The 17,052-nt window shown below is 47.6% G+C and overlaps 1 protein-coding gene across 1 annotated transcript in view; it reads right to left on the reverse strand.

The window, feature by feature from the left end:
- Positions 1 to 17,052, reverse strand: part of LOC128300978 (uncharacterized) — a 33,805-nt gene that overhangs the window by 7,089 nt on the left and 9,664 nt on the right. The window contains exon 2 of the mRNA XM_053037256.1: positions 4,637 to 4,810. Within this exon, the coding sequence (XP_052893216.1) occupies positions 4,637 to 4,810 (174 nt within the window). The remainder of the gene's footprint in view (positions 1 to 4,636; positions 4,811 to 17,052) is intronic.

The raw sequence follows: 17,052 nt of genomic DNA on the forward strand, positions 1-17,052 counted from the left end.
TGAAGAGAAAGGAATCATCACGCTGAAACATGAAAACCCTGTTTTTTTTTTCTCTTGACAAAAACTCCCAAAGGATCAATGAAAATGGAGGATGAATAAAAAGGAAAACACATTGAGGAAAAAAGTAATCTGTAACACCGCCTGCTTTTCATCTATTGTAGTGATTTCAGGGTGGTGTGAGAGTTCAGCTCAGGAAGCGAAATGGAACAGTTTTCTATTCGTTTACCTTTTTCGCGTTGTGTTGTTTCTCCAAGTGTTGCCACTTCCAAACACACACAGCAACGAAAGAGAAAAGGAGAGTGAAATTAAACGTGTAACAACGGTTGTTATCAAACAGCAATTTATTTGAATTGCAGTGAGTTTTATTTTACTTTCGGAAGCGCCACCGGATCGCGCAGTGCTTTTTTGTTCAACTTTTTTGTGTTTTGCTTGACAACGGGTGGAGCTGAGCGAAGTGAAGTTCATTTTCAACTGTTGTGCAGGACTATCTATGTTTATCTTTTTCGTCTGTTTCCATATATTTCTACCAGCGGCACAACGTTGACATAGCCCGGATGGACATACGCCATAGTTTGTTTGGCTGCGCCACACCGAACGAAACAAAAGAAAACATACGTGAATGGGGTGGCTTTTCTATCGCAAGCTTTTCTCACTTGTCGTCTATCCGCACGGGCACGTCTATTTACCATTTGGCACCAAAACGCGAATACACTCATTTTCCACCGGCACAACATTTGTCACCACGTGATCAATGATTAGGGAATGGAAAATATTTGAAATATTTTGCCGCAAAAGTCACACACACAACTATAAAATCACTAGCGGCATGATTTCGGGTTTTCCGCTTCCTAAGCTTTGTTTCTTAATGCTATTCGATCGGTGACGGTACGACGAGGAGAATGGCTTTCGGGGTGGCGTATGGCCGCCGGCAATAATAAATGAATTTCTGAAGCGCTTCGAGTGATAGTGAGAGTGCGGGCTCGATGGGGCGGATGCGAGTAGAGAAAACAGTCCGATTTCCGGTGCTAATCGCATGGGGTGAGTGTGGGAGAGAGCGGGGAGCATGGGATGCCACGGCCAAAAGATACTCCCGCCCGAAATTAATGAGCTCCGGTGGTCATATTTTTCGGCTTTTTTTAAGCTTTTTTTTACCGAAAGTCGATCGAACGTTTGAATTGTATCTGAAGAAATGCCCTGCCCAAAGAAAATGGCGGCACCGGCAGGCAGACTCCAAACCGGTACTGTTTTTTTGTGCAGATAAAATGAGAAAAAGCACATTTCCGAACTAATTTAAATACGGTGGAGGATGGTGTACCTTTCGAAATTTGGTTCGATCACCAATCGTCATGTGGCTTGAGGCTGAGTTTGACCCAACAAGCCGGGTACTTTAGAGGGCCAGAATTTTGAATCTTTCTACGTACCTTACACATCGCCCTAGAACAGCTTAGAAGTGTAAAAAAACGAAACGTGGTCATTACGAAGGACCAAAACCACAAACGTTTCCCTTTTCGTAGTTGAGTTTTGTTTGGAGAAGTTTTTAACGGTAGACTGTCTGGTTCGGTGGCTGTAAAGTGCCATATTAATCAAACCTCTAGGAAAACCCAAACCCCTTTTGCTCGACAAATTGCTTACTGACATTTGTATCAACAACAAAAAAAAGCAAGAGCTACCAAAGCAAAGAGCGGGCAAGCTTTAAACGACACCAAACATCGCCAACAACTCTACCAACCCTATTGGGTCGAAAGTGCGTACACTTCGTTTTTGCAGACAAATTAGCGTGATTCGAACCCCTTTTGTTGGTTGGGACTTGCGAGCAAATTAATAAGAAAAAACCATTTAAGCTTCTGTAGTGGAGTAGCCAACTACACCATTCGTACCCCTTTAGCAACAATCCTCAAGCAATTTGCAAGAAATGAGATCTACTTGTGCAAATTGTTGATTAAAATAGTTGCCTAATGAAGTTAAGCTTACAAAACCACCTCCGGCACAGGAAAAGCTTCCAGCTGGTTGTTATTAAAGGTGGAATTAAATACAATTCTCCTGGGCATCCCTCTATTGGTCCGTGTGTCGTAAAATTAAGCCCTTAAAATGAGTATCCCAGCTGGGAGTATTCACCTCCACAAGAACGCTCCGTTCTCAAGCATTTTCCGGGGAGCCCGAGAAGGAAAACAACTGAGCAAATAATGAACCGCAAGTAATGTTTATCCCGCTGGCAGTAGCACAGCCTGCTAAGATATCCTTTCCAGCACCGAACGGATGACGGGTACACCTCCATTGTTGTTTTTTGCACTTCCGACTCCTTAATGTGAGAGTGAAAACGGACCGTCTGTTTTGGGTTGTTGGTTCAATAGTAGGCAAAACAACATCTGGGAATAAGGCTATCTGTTGAGCAAACGCCACAAAAAAAGGCGAACGGTGTGTCTGTGCTGCAGAAGGGTTTGATAAGAACGAGATGATAAGAACGAAAGTATCTCAATCGAAGTACGGTTTACTGCCTAAGCGAGAATCCTGTTCGCGTCATTTACTTGCTATTATCCTTTGTGTGGGTTGTGCAGATCTTAGACATATTAAATATTTTCCTTCGAAGAAACACCATTCGACGAAGCGAACACCGTTCACTGAGAGCCATTTCTGAGCAAGAGCATATAAGGCAATAAACCACTTGCAAGGCTTCCAATCTTTACGAAGACATAAGGAGTTCTTTTTTTCTTTGGATTAAAAGTACTTCCGGAGCACCGCGAGTCATGTGGTACTGGGGTCGGGTTTCCATCGCCATCGCCAGAACGGAAGTAATTCTGGTCGATGTCAGTTCCAGCGGAGCGCCCTCGTATGAACGTAACTCTTTACGTTTAAGGGCCTTCATCATTAATGCGATGAAGACAAACATTTGAGATGCTTACAGTTATTGAAGAGGATTAACATTTAATGAACCACTAGCATTGGGCACCGGAGAGAAAAGAGATTTAATTCTTCAACGGAAATTCTGTTGCTCCGTGCTTCGAGAAGCTTTAGAAACCACCTTACTATTTCGAGCCATCGAAACGATGACACATATTTGTGGGGAAATCACACAAACCTCACGGTGAGCACCGGATCATTACCACCCCGAGTCCGAAAGGTCGAAGCTTTGTGGCCATCTCGTTATTGTAATGAATTCCATCATCATCTCGAATGCGGCTTGTATGCCGGGAAGGTCTATGCGAATGCAGTGTTGCGATTGAATATTGCACAACGACTTACGAAGCAACTGCACCGACGCACTGACACACACACACACAGCAGGTGGAATTCTCACCCAGAACAACCCAGCACAGTTTTCCATACCCATGAGAATCCACCGCACACACACATGCACCGCTGGCAGAGCGTTACAGAATTTAATTAAACCGTGCAGCACTTGGCAGCCAGACAGAAAACGCTACCAGTAACGTTCAACGCACAGTTAGAGCAGTACAATCATACCGCCAGATAAGTAAAGCCACGAACAAAACCCCGCAACCCGTGCTATACCGGTTGTAACGCTTGCATTAAATTCTCACATCGGTGAAAATCCTTCCCGTTGCTTGGGGTGGTTCAAGAAAACTTCAACACCACATGCTTATTGCACTTTCGGTGGCGCGTTGCTATTTCGCGGAAAATCTGGCGCACTTCATGTGCAACCATTGCGAACCATTTGTGGTTTGGAGCAAATGGATAAGCAATAGCAACAATCTCCAAACTGCTGGGGGTGGGTTGTTTGGCAGTACGATTGCCGGGAAAAAAAAACAGGAAAAATGTTGCCACCGAAAGGGCGGGGGAAAAGGCGAAAAATATCTCGCATTTCAGCTAGTTTCACGCTATGCCCCGCCAGCGAACCAACACAATACTTCATTAAAATGAAGATGATTTGCTAACCACACCGCTCACACAGCTGGTCGACAAATTGCGTGTGCGCGCGGGTTTGTTTGCGGCTCAGAATTTCCCCTCCCCCCTCCCCCTCCACCACACCACCCAGCTTCCGCCGTCAGTGTCGCGTGTGTAACAACCGGCCGGAGTAATGACAATAATTATAGTCCTCTTGCCCAACCAAAGTGCCGAACGGAACGGGGCGGGGCGCAGGGTGTGGGACGGCAGACTAAGCTTTTCCGAGCAAGTGCACGGAAACGACAGCTTTGCACCGCTCAAAGCTGGCACCGAAAAATTGGGTGTCGAACCACTTCATCTTAATGAGCACCTCATCATCATCATCAGCAGCAGCAGCAGCAGTAGCTAAACTTATTGGAAGATTGGCAAGGACAATCTCCCGCAGGTGGAGGCGGCTAGGAGAGAGCTAGGAGCAAATAATGAAGTTTATGGCGGCTCCCCGAAAAGCGGGACAGTGCCGAAAATAGTGAACGGTAGCAACAGCAGCAGCAGCAAAAAAAAACCGCGACCATTCCGTTCCAAGTGCGGGCGGTCCTCCGGCGGGCCACAAATCAAGCGTACCATTGTTGAAGCATTTGGCAGCATTTCCGTGGCAAAACGATTTTTATGACGGCAATGGCGCAATTAGACCAGCTTCTTTTTCTTTGTTGTTTGTGCTGGCCACCCGAAAGGCCCGAAGCAAAAGGAAACAGAGTGGGTTTAATTGAAATTTGCATGATTCGGCTGTGCTTACCTGCGGAATGGTTTCGTTGAGGCTGGAATAGCTGGAGGCTCTCGAGTGGCTTCGGAGCTGATCGCCCGGTGGCTCCGGACTGCCGCACAGGGACGACGCGCAGGATGTGGACGAACGCATCGACAACGAATCCGCCCGGCTGCGCATCGGCGAGATCTGCACGTGCTTCAGCATCTGCGGAATAGGAAAACAAAAACAAAAACGAATGAAATCGGTTCCGATTAGACCAGGCCGAACTGGGACGGCTGTGTAATGATGGATAATGTTTAGCTTAGGTGCGATGAATGCCGTGCGCGCGGTTGTGGTAGCGGTTGTGCGCCAGGTGTGCCAGCCAACCACACAACAAAACCGGACACAGCTGTCTTGGTCGGTCGGTTAGGCCGATCTCGGGAGTTGGAAGCTAATTGATCAATTATCGGACGTCACCACAGCACATGGGTGATCAAGTTTCCGATCACCGTTCATTCACCGTTTGGCCCGCTTTTTTTTTTTTTTGTTGCATCGTCCAGTTATCGCTTATTCCCTTTTCCTAGTGCAAATATATACTTGCGGCAAGATGGCAACACTGGCCTGATAAGACCCCGATATCCCGTTGCCCGTTCTTTGCCGTTAGAGGCACACCGATCTGCGCTGAAGTTACGCAAGCTCAACGGGAGTACGGGGTACGTGTGTGAGAGTGTGACTAAGATGGGAATCTTGACGAGATCGATCGAGTTGATCGGTTGATAGACTGGCGCGGAAGTCGCCGGCTGGCATTAAAATCGATCCCAAGACGAATCGCACAAGAATTTCACTACATTTCTCACAAAACATTGGTGACGACTTTGTGTTGGACCACCGTTAGTACCCTCGCCGATGGATGTCATCATCGTCATGAACATCAACACTGCTAGCGCACCGCGGTGGGTCTTCAACACATCGGGGCATCAGCATGCCCCGTACAACACTTCCTATTCCCGGGCTAGTTGCGTAACTTGCCCGGGCACCCATTACGTGACGATTTACGTTAATTAAAATGCTTCCTTTTTTTTTTACTCCCCGTACTTTGGTGACGATCGGCGCAGCAACAACCAAATTAGGCAAGCTCCAACATGCGTGCCAAGGCTGTCAGCCGCACAACACATACAAAAACTGATCGCGACCCACCGACGACAAAACGCCCGAAAATGATGAAGAAAATAGGAAATAGATACCCAAAAGATAGACACTCCCCGGACGCCAATGTCGAGTGATCAGCCCCGAGAAGAAAAGGAAAATAATAGAGTCCAACGATAGTATAACATGATCTTTAAAGATCGTCGACTCGATCCACTCGAGCGGATGATCCTCACACACGATTGTGTTTGGTGATTTTGTTTCCCTTGTTGGGTTTTTTTATTTTGCTTTTCTTCTCCATTTCGAACTTCGTCCATCTCCGGATGGCGTCTTCGGAAAACGACCTTAGAAAGAATGCCGATCTTGGGCCGGGCCGGCTGGAATCCTCATTAAGCGAATCGGAACGGAGCATCGCGGAGCAGGCGGAGCAGGGAGGGGTTTTGTTAGAAAATGCTCACAGCACGGGAAGCGATCCCGTTGCAATCCATCCGTGTGGTATCTATCATTCGCTGCTCTACATGATTACGACATTCCTGTGGAGGGCATCTCCACCACACGGCATCATCTACACGCATTCCTTGGAATTTGCTTCGGCCCCTTGCCTCTTTTTCGTTGGGAAGATTTTGTTACGTTGTTTTGTTTTAATTTCTCATCTCATCCCGATTGTAGATCGCAACCCAGGACCCCATGCGTACCTTGTCATCACGACCAAAGGGCCCGACACCGGCCGGGGCTAGCGTTTGCGTGATACCACAAACGCTGTTCGGATGGGCAATATTTCCGGCTTAAATTTCGACAGATTTGCGAACGGACGTTGGCCAGCTTTCACGTCCGTGTTTTTGTGCATGAGTCAGGTGGATTTGTTTATCAGTTCGGATGGAAGGAAGATATAGCCGGAAGGCATGGTTTAGGAGTAAATTCTCGTTGACCCAGTTACCCGGTACGTACGGCAGAGTCTCGCATGACCTTCGATGGAACCCCACACGTAGGGTCGTAGTGCTTTCAACCTTTCAGAACCTTTGGTTCCAGAATCTGGTGCAGGTTTCAATTACTTTAATGTGTGTTTCTCGCCCCAGGTTCGCAACAACACCGGAAAGCCACCAAACAACCTCTCGTGCGGTTGATGGTCGGTTCCAGCTGCAGGCCTCAACAGTAAACTCAGTTTCCGGTTGACTGAATTTGCCTCATCGTCACCACACTGACCACTTCCCAGTTCCAGCTAAACTTCTGGCGCACTCGGGAACGGGTTGGGGGGTTTGGTTCCCAAATTTCCAAATATGTAAATATGGGCCTGATTCGCCTGAATTCCAGATCCTCCCTCCTCCCACGGTAGTTTTCCCCGGGCGGATGGGAACGGGCAGCAAACACAACAACCACAACGACGGTTGCGGTTTTTCGATAAAGGGGATACAATTTTACCTTCAGGGTTTCGGGCTTCGGGATTGGCGAGATTTAACTCCCGGCAGGCCAACAAAACAAAAAAAAACCTCCCGATCTGCTTACGATCATCCCTTTCCCCCCTCGTACAGCATGAAACCATGCAACGCAACTAAGTACGGGGCGGAAAATCGTGAAATTAAACCTTTTCCAATAGAACACCGGATGCGTTATCGGTTGATTAACAGCGAACCTCGGATCGAAAACCGGACGGAGAATGGCAAACGTTAGAACACTCGGGTACGAATAGATTTGGGGGGATGGAGCAAGCACGCAGTTTGGGTTCGGTGTTCTGGCTATGCTTTTTGGGTAATGTCAGGAATCCGGAACGAAAGGAAACCGGAAGCCCTTTTGCGGTGAGATCGCGCACCAATGTTCATGGGAAAACAAAAAAAAACATTCGGGAGTTGCTTTCCTGCGCCCGGTTCCGCCAGGAATCGAACGTGCCGGGTGATGGGAAGCGATAGTTTCGGCGGCATTCCAACCGTTCTTGGTAGAAAAAAAATCATCACCATTTCCCTCGCTTCATGGACCTGGCTTTCAGGAAAGTCCCCCCACCCTCAATAGTGACGGTTTGGGACGGGTCAGAAAGACAACCCGAGGGTTGGGAAAGGGAAGCGGGTTAGCATCTCACTTAATTAAATTAATTTACGGTCATTCCACGAAACCCCTTGAACGATGCGCTACACAGAACGGAACGAACCAACATGGCGCATGTTTGCCGAACACGAATAGTTTGAAGATGTAGATTCTCGCTCGTTTTCACTTGTTCTACAGCGGCAGCCGCAACCACCAGCCAGCAACACCTTCACCAATGTCCGGCTGGTGGTGGAACTTGTTAAGCAGGCAATAATTATTCATTCAACGTTCAACGTCCTCCAAAAACCACCCCTCCTCCTCCCAAGCCCATCACTGTGTCTGTACAGCCCAACCGTGTGAAGAACTCAGGCAGTATTTCCCTTTTTTTGATGTACTTAAGAACGCGTGCTCGAGAGTCACTGTGGAGAGGCATGCTTGGAGCTTCTTGATCTCCCCAAAAGAGCCACACACTAAAGCTAACGACCATCGCCGAGTGGCGTCAAGATGCCTTCATAAAGGCTGATAATCTTTGTGAACCACGTCAAAAAATTAGAACCGTCTGATAGAGGTGATTCGTGATGGCGGAGGGGGAAAAAACCCCCTTAATATCCAAACCGGGGAAAATAGAAAATGCATACAGCAATTGTTTTATTCTTGCTGGCAAACGATTAAATACGTGATATCAAAGAGCATATTTGGGGCGCGCACTCGCGCTGTACAAATAGCTGTCAGTGAAACGTCAGTGAGAACGTGCTATTAAGCGTAACTGTCAGTAGCACTTACACTCCCACTCTGTATACCTCCATTTTGCTGTGCGTGAAATCGAAACTGACACTTTCGCTGATATTGCTATTCGTTTGTGCCTGGAAAACCTGTGCTGGATGTACAAAAAAAAACCGTTCCTTCCAAAGCAGAGCAGGTGTGAGCAGAAAACTGCATTTTATCAGCAACACGGACAGGCCACTCGGCTGTCACTCTACAATTCACTGTTATAAACTGAATTTTAGCAGCAAAAACCTCAACCTCCCATTCAGAACATTTCCACACACCGACACAATGGTCATTTTCACAACAGAAATTGCTTTATAGTAAACCTTCTCCTGCATCCAGCGATCTGTTGCGAGCTCCCAGAACCCCCCCCCCCCCCCCCACCGTTGCTTTTCAATGGCAACAAATAAACAAAGCCGAAAGCGCCCGTTCGCCGCTTAGCGCACATAAAACCACGACACGAAATCTGCACGGTTTCCCCGGGGGCACGGGTCTGGGAAAATCAAGCGGCATCTTGGCATTTTTTCGGATCGGGCGCACGTTCATTGCTTATTGTGTCTTTAAACTTATTTCTCATTTATTAATACCCGGTGCCAGCGTATATGACCTCCTCCAGCTGAAAGCCCCCGAAAATGAAACCCTGCACACGGTAAAGAAGGCCACCCGCGCCCACGGTGGGGATGCGCTTTCGGAAGCGCTGGGAAATCTACAGGCACTTGCCGTTTTCGCCATTGCTTTGTCCGGTTTCCGACGCAACAATCGCTACCGCGGGTGCGCGCGCGCCCGCACTACAATGGCCACCCTTCGATTGCCCAAAACGATGGGAGAGTTGGCGTAGCAAGCGTGCAAGATAAAACACATTGCTGGGCGAACAATCGTAAGCATCGTTGTAGCGGTGCGTTCTCTTCTGCGTTTGCCGGCCAAAGTGTCACCAAACGTCCACGACGACGTCCGGAGTTGGCTTCAAACCTTGGCGCGTCACGCAAGGTGCTCATCGAGGAAGTGGACGACGTTGTTCTGCTATTGTTTCACCGTCACCAAAGACAACACCGGGTGACACGAAGTGGATGGCGTGAGGTGGGAGTTTCACCCGCACCCGGAGCTTTGACAGCTCCCTGGGAAGCTAACGGCCGGAGACGGTAGTAGACGAACGGTGATGATGATGCAAAACGGCCTGGTAAGTCACATTGTCTTCCACATTGCACAAAAAGATTTAAACCCAAGACAGACCCGGGGCCAAAGTTCGGCATTGAGTCGAGTTCGTTTTCCCACCCACCGGCTGGGTTTCCTCACACTTCCTCCACCAGGGGAAAAGCGGAGGAAAATAAGCAACCTGCTGCTTGATAACTTCATCCCAAAATGGAGGCCGACTCCCCCACCGCCGAAAAAGCCCGTGGCCCGGGGTGCATTATTGTGTGCGGTGGTTGATGAATTGAAATTAGTGTCCAATTTCCTGGGCTATCCACTACTAGAGCAGTACCATCACATCCCGAGCTAACCGTTCATTTAGCACACGAAACCGTACCGTGTACCGGGGCCAAATCGTGTTCTCATTAGAGTTTCGGAAGCGAGCAGCGGAAGGCAAAAATATGTAGTTTGCACAGACATCAATTTCAGGCATCAGGCACATACTTAGCACACACGACGCAACACGCTCTGGGTGATGGAAGGTGGAAGATGTGCCGTGCCGGTGGGTGAAAGTGAAAACAGAATAATTTCACATCAATCGCCACTTTTCCCTGAAGCTGAAGAGCTCGATTTTCTTTCTTCCTGATTCGACCGATGAACGATACGGTACGCATTTATGCAACGCCAACTCCGATCTCATCTCCGGTGCATGCAGGAAATGATGCATTTTTGATTACATCGTAAATCTGTAGCTGGGCTTCCAATTAAAACTGCATCAAGTAGGCGGCGAGCGGGCATCTACGCTGATGTGTTTCAGATCGTTAGTGATTCTGACCACCTGGCCAGTGGCATTTCTGGGAGATTTTAATCAATTTCTATTTGTACTTTTTCGGGAAGATGTTTCTGGAAAATGGAATAGAAATATTGTTCGTTCTCACTGTGCTCCAATGAAAAAGAAAACCAATAGAAAAGCCCCGATTAAAAAGGGAGTGGCGTGTCGTGATTGAAAATCCACATCAATCATGAAATTAAAAATAAGTTTGTATTATTTGAACTATCTTTTAGCTTTTAGTTAATCCCTTTTTTCTACTGTATATTCGTTAGCGTTAGTTACTAAATTTTGAGTGACAATAATGACTTTCAAATATTATTGACACTCTTCTAACTGACATCAGAGAATAGAATATCTTGCTTTCGAACCTATACAATATTATTGTTTCCATTCATCCGCTCAATCGTGCATTTTATACAAACAACAGCTAGAGCTTTAAATCATGCTTTAACCACCAGCGAGTCAAGCTTTCCCACGCCAAACCGAAAGCAAAACCGCACACTCAGTTGAACAAACCACTTTTACTGTTGCCTCCCGTGGACCGATCTATCTCATCTGGGAGGCTAATTAAACAATGCAACAAAACAAAAGGCTTCGCGACCGAGGAAACCGAGGGTAAGGTGTCCCCCAGCCAGGAATGGAAAGGAAAAGTGACCACACCGCCCACTTTTTCCCAAAGTGAGCGCTGAACCAAAGACCTTCCCGGAGGAGACTCCTGCTCGCTTTTTTGGCTAATGATGGTCCAATCCAATGGAGATATGCGGATGCGCACCTCTCATAATAATGGCATCTTCAACCTTCCAATCATATCCAATTCCGGGGCCGTTACAAATCTTTGCCGCAAGCCGCGTAGTTCACGTTTCTTCCACTACCCACCCGACCGATTGACGATCGAAAAGAAGCGGTTTTTGCAAATGCAACGCTCATCGTCAACTTACGCGAGCAAAATGACAAAAGGAAAGCTGCTGACACGGTGGGGGGGCATGGCATATTATTGCCGTTTCGATTTTCAACTCCACTGTTTGTTCGCGCTCATTCCACCTGGGATATATCGTGCACTGGAAAATGTTTGCTATCGATTTTCCGTTTCCACTCAAGATGCTGCCGCCACTAAAGACCCTCCCCCAAAAGAGGATGCAGATGGAAAGGGCCGGTGCGCTTGGGATGTATATTATATCCAAACACAAACCAAACTCGAAAGCGAAGCATAAAAGCATTTGCTTCAGTGCCCCAAAAAAATCCCACCCGAACCATACGCTCGGTCGGTCGTGTCCAGTCCACAGTGGACTTTCGTTCGTTTCCTTTTGGAACTTCCTTTTTGTGCACGGTCACGACACCGTCCCGTACGGTCGTTTGTGTCGAATGCAATCGGGTTGCATCCGTGCTTCCGGTGAATGTGTCCTTTACCGAATTTATATGCTTTCCCATTATGGGTGCATGCAGCACTTCTGTTCTCCATCCGTGTTTTACCTTCTTACCTTTCCGAAAGCAAAAAAAAACAGGATGCAAGGCAAGACAGGACAAATGTGAGGACTACAATAATAAAAAAAAGGACGTCTCAGGATGAAATCCCTCGTAGGGCACACAATTGAATGCAGGTTACATTCTGTTTTTTTTTTGCTGCGTTCAAATCAATTTGTTTGCGCCGGACGTGCTACAAATGGGGGACAAAAAACGAGCGGAAATCGAGGTCACGGACAACGAATAATTGTCATTGTATATTTTGGGCGCTGTAAAAAGGACGATTTGTCTCATGATGAAAAATGGTGGATAAATAATTGCCACCGGGTAAATGGTGTATCCGGGGGCCTATCGGGTCGGGTGGGAAGAATGGGAAGCAGACGGTGTTTTTTTCTTCAGGGTTCAGATTTTTTTTTTGGTCAGGTACCACAATTACAATTGGCAGATGTACCGTGACTGCAAAAGACATTCCAATGACAAGATAGAGCAACAAGGTTAATATAGCCTTTTTGTTATTTCAGAAACCATTTTATTTCATTGATAAATGGCTACCTAATGAACTGACACCGTCAACCGTCCCTAAGGGTTTCAGCCCCTCCGGAGGCTTTATATACTGCCAAGGGGTTGGATGGTATCAAACACCCAAGGCGGGAGGATGCATAACTCATGCGAACGCTAATCACACTCACTCGGCTCCTCGGGAGCGGAAGCCGTTTAACCCACTTTCCAGCCCGGGTCGAATGAAGATATCTCAGGCGCGACGATCAGTGCGTGCTAACTGTCCCTTCGCATTATGCACATTCACCTTCCGAACCGGGCAGTAGGCAGAACGTAATCTTGGAGACACCCCAGTGTGCATCTTCCTGCAGCTCTGGTGGATGTATAAATTTTATAAACCCGTTTCTGCGCCGTCGAGCCTCAAGATCGCTGGAGATCGAGATCGAGCGGGGTAGATAGAATTCCAGCGCTCAGCGAACGGATGTAAATGTGTTATTATGCTTTTTTTTCGCAATGAGACACAGAAGATCCCGGTTCGTGGTGTGAACATTCCAACCGTGGGGTTCGACCTTGCAGTGGATGATCTCTTCAGGCTAGAATGTGCCCCCTTCCTTGGATGGGGGACTTGGATGACGACGGTGATGATGATGATGATGATGCAGAAGATGAAGCTGTGAAGTACTCAAAATCCAAACCCGGATTGTGGATTGTCGAGCGGATGAAACTGATCGTTTGCATCCGTCCCGGAGGCTCCTGTGCTACTCCGCGTTGGACGTGACTGCACGCAGTTTTTCGACGAGGCAGATTTGGTTTTGTTTCGCAATGGCGCAAACAAAACATCAAAGATGCAAACAGAAGAAAACACCACACTGGTGAAGGTTGTTGTGAACAGCGCGAGTAGGGGAGGCCCTGGAAGATACTCGCACACCCTTCCTGTGCTCTTGTCCGCAAACTCCGAAAATGCCACCACCGAAGACTCCACGCACATTCAATGGTCGCGGTCACTCGAGTGTCACTTCCAGTGAAACGCACTGTCGGCACACAGCCTCGGCGCAGGCAGAGAACAGAGAACCGCACCACATATCAAAGCGAGTCGCCCATAAAACCGGAAGGATGCCATCAGAGAAAGATGACGACTTTGGTTCTTTGCCGATTGGAGCACACTGTCGGTATGATTAGTTCGTTGCTTTTTTTTGTTTCCCATTTAATTAGCTCATGTCATATGCAGAGAGAGAGAGCGAACAGAGCAACATGAAGAAATGAAAGGAACACTCCTAGCACTTCCGGAGCGCTATCGAGAACGTACACGGTGAATGGGGTGCAAACTGTTTTGTTTCCTCCTCCAACGAGCCTCAGTACCGGTCAGGTTGGACGTAGACGACCTACGTTACCTACGTTCAGTGATGACATGGCTATGGAGTGGCTTGTTTGGAATTACCGCGTTGATAGAGTTTCCCAGTGGGTTGAGTTTTAAGGCACGGGCGACAACATTACAGCTTCCGGTAATGGCTGAGCTTCATTGATCCTCAGCACTGCCGACCGAACACTCGCCCAAGCACAATTATGATTTCCTCTCGCATAATTCTGATTCTTCCTGTTTTGGTTTGTCCGCTTTCATTTGGACATCTCGTTTCGTTTGTCCATAAAATGCCATTCCGTCCTCAACCCCATTCCGGAGAGCTTCCGGGGTGAGGGGGGCAAAAATATGAAAAAACAAAACTGATTTAAAGAGAACCCAGAACCCAAAAGAAAGGAAAGCGTCCCCTAACCGTTCTAGGCGGAACCGAGTGTACTGATGGAACGCGATTGTTTACAATTAAATTAACATAAAAATGTACCGCTTCCCATTTTCCGTGTGCACCGTGGCGCTCCCAGCCTGCTACGGCGTGCAGCAAACCGGAAACCATTACATAGCCCGTTAACCCGCTGCCTGCGTCATGCGGTTCGTTTTCGGCAAACGGTTGCCGCCCATTTTGCCTGGCTTGGCTTCGGACGGCTCCGGATACGGCAATAGAACTTTCATCATCATCAGTCGCACGTTCGGAACGGAACTCTTTTGTGTGAAATTCCATGGGTGTCGCAGTAGGCGTAGTGAGCGTAGTACTGTACGCACCATGTAGGGATTTATTGAATGTTATGAAAATGCACAACCCAAAACATCACCCAAACATCGGAACCAAAACCGATCCCAGAACGGGGCGCCCTGCGTCGAGAACCTTATGGGACGGGAAGAGGGAGCCCGGTTTTTGATGAAACTATTGTTTATGTTTACATCCCGTTGCGGACACACGAGAAATTGACGCATGTAAAGCATGGATAACCTCCGCCGACCATAGCGTTCTCCTGCACAGTAAGCATAAGAACCTACCCGGCATTTTAGAGAGGAAGTTGTCCACACACGCACGAGATGGTTCAAAAAATGAAAAGCCCGGAAGTATCGTATTTTAAATCTTTGCGCCATTGTGTGCTGTATGCTGGCGCCCTATCATTGCGAGATTTGATGCGACTTCCACCGCGCGGAACGCTGGAGTGTGGAGTCTTTCGTGTGGAGGATTTGCGCTTGACGGAGTTTTGAACAACAACATGCGGTGCTGTGCTTGCATAGACAACGGAAGGGAAATAGCTCAAGAGCTCTGCATGCTGCCTGCAAAGCGTGTGGCAATCCCGACCGGATCATACACTTTTGGCTTTGGAGAGTTTGGGAATTCTGATCGAATTAACATGCAATCGATAGTTGGGATTTGGGTAGACAATAGTGCTCCGATGCAATTCCAAGCTGTCAGCATCAAAAACAGACCCGACATGTATTCCAGAGCTGCTGAAAGCGAACTTCACTGGACAATTCTAACATCTCCCACTGGGGAGTTTCGGAAAGAAAACGTGAAACAATCGGGAAAGCTATTTTAAATTACATTCCAGAACATTTGCAATTCCTCCAATTCTTGTTCCCCCTCAGTTCCGAATTCGGAAGACTTCCTTTACGGCTCGTCGGATGGTGTCAGCTGGTACCAACATTCACACACATGCAAGGTGCACACCTCGTCAGGTCATCGGGTCGGTTTAACACCCTTTCTTTGCAAAAATAAAAACAAAAACATTCCCATGCTTTGTGGCAACTTGTTGGGGTTGGTAGACCGATGCCGGGACAAAAGCATGGTTTACGTCCCCACTGTCACGGTGTCTCCACGGTGTTGGAATGTAAGGTTTGAGAGTTCGAGAACCGCTTCGGTTGGCTGGACGCAGGTGTGGAAGGTGAAAATTGCATCACCCGAGACCCGAGACGTCTGGTAAGAATTTAAATTAATGCAGGTGGTGAAGTCATTGTTAGGGGCCATTTTCGCACAAATGTTTGCCGAACGGGTGTTGAAGGGTCTTTGTTTGACACCGTGGTACACGAAAAACTTCAAACCGATTGAGTGTTTTTTGTTTGAGCACCAAGCGAGCGATAAGAAACGGATTGATCCAATAATCTCACTGCTCACTTTCTTCACCTTCTACCGCTCAAACCTCATTGACCTTTTTGTGAGCCGAAGCTTTTGCTGTCAAGTTCGTTTATGCCAAATGTATGTAAGTTCGTTCACTGGTCTTCGATCCGACCCCAGAATTAGGAAAGGAGGCGAACCAATTCACGCTACGATGAGTTCCCAACACGATTAACTCCGATTACCTAAAGTCGGTTCGGGTTTTTTGCTTAGAAGGAATATGTTTTCAAATTCTGCTACTAAGTTGTCGAAGACAAGATAAGCGTTGGCGAATTTAAAACGGATGCCAACGTAGCAGTGCTTGAGTGAATCCGTAAGGGTGGTTTATTGGTTGCAACCAGCTTTAACCGCTCCCGAACCGTTCAAATTTCATTTGGCGATTCCTTTCGATTTTTTTCGGCACTTTGTGTGCAAGTGTGCTTTTTGTGGTGATCTGGCCAACAGAAGACGACCACGAATGGGTAAAGTGCCGGTGTTGGTTGAGCGAAGTATCCTGTGGGCAGCGACCGCGATTCGGTTTCGGATATCGGAGGTCGCGCAAAACGAAACCGATTGATGGTGGTATGATCGATGGAGGGTTTTTTTTTCGTTTTGTTTGTTTGGTCTTGTGTATGAATTGTGCAAGAATGTTTCTTCGAAGCTCGTTTGGAGTCTCCCATTCGGAGCTACATTCGGCGTGTCATTCTACTTCCTTTTCCCGCATTACCGAAACCATGAAAAATGATACTTTTCCACAGAAAGCGCCCTCACCCGTCACCCGATAGCACCAGTGAGGCAGTGCCCCCGGGGAAGGGTTTAGGGATGGTTTAGGCAAACGTACAAACAACGCTGCAAACCGAACCAAACGAGGCAAAAAAAATAATTGCACGCAAAAGAAAACCATAACTTCTTCCTGACCGGTGCGAAGCCTTCCCAGAATGCAACCGCGAGGCGGCTTTTTTTAAGGCAAACAAAGTTTGCTTGGGAATGCAAACATCGTAGGCAAAAACCGCATACGCAAACTCTTCTGCCTTTCTGCTGGACCCAGTCGCGTGCTTCGGCCTGGTGGCTTCGAAAGGGGGTACAGACCATTGTGCAAACACGTCCATCCGTGCAACGGGGGAGCCGTTATGGCGATTGATTTGATTTATGACCCT

This window comes from Anopheles moucheti, chromosome 3 (genome assembly GCF_943734755.1).
Source record: "Anopheles moucheti chromosome 3, idAnoMoucSN_F20_07, whole genome shotgun sequence".
NCBI lineage: Eukaryota > Metazoa > Arthropoda > Insecta > Diptera > Culicidae > Anopheles > Anopheles moucheti.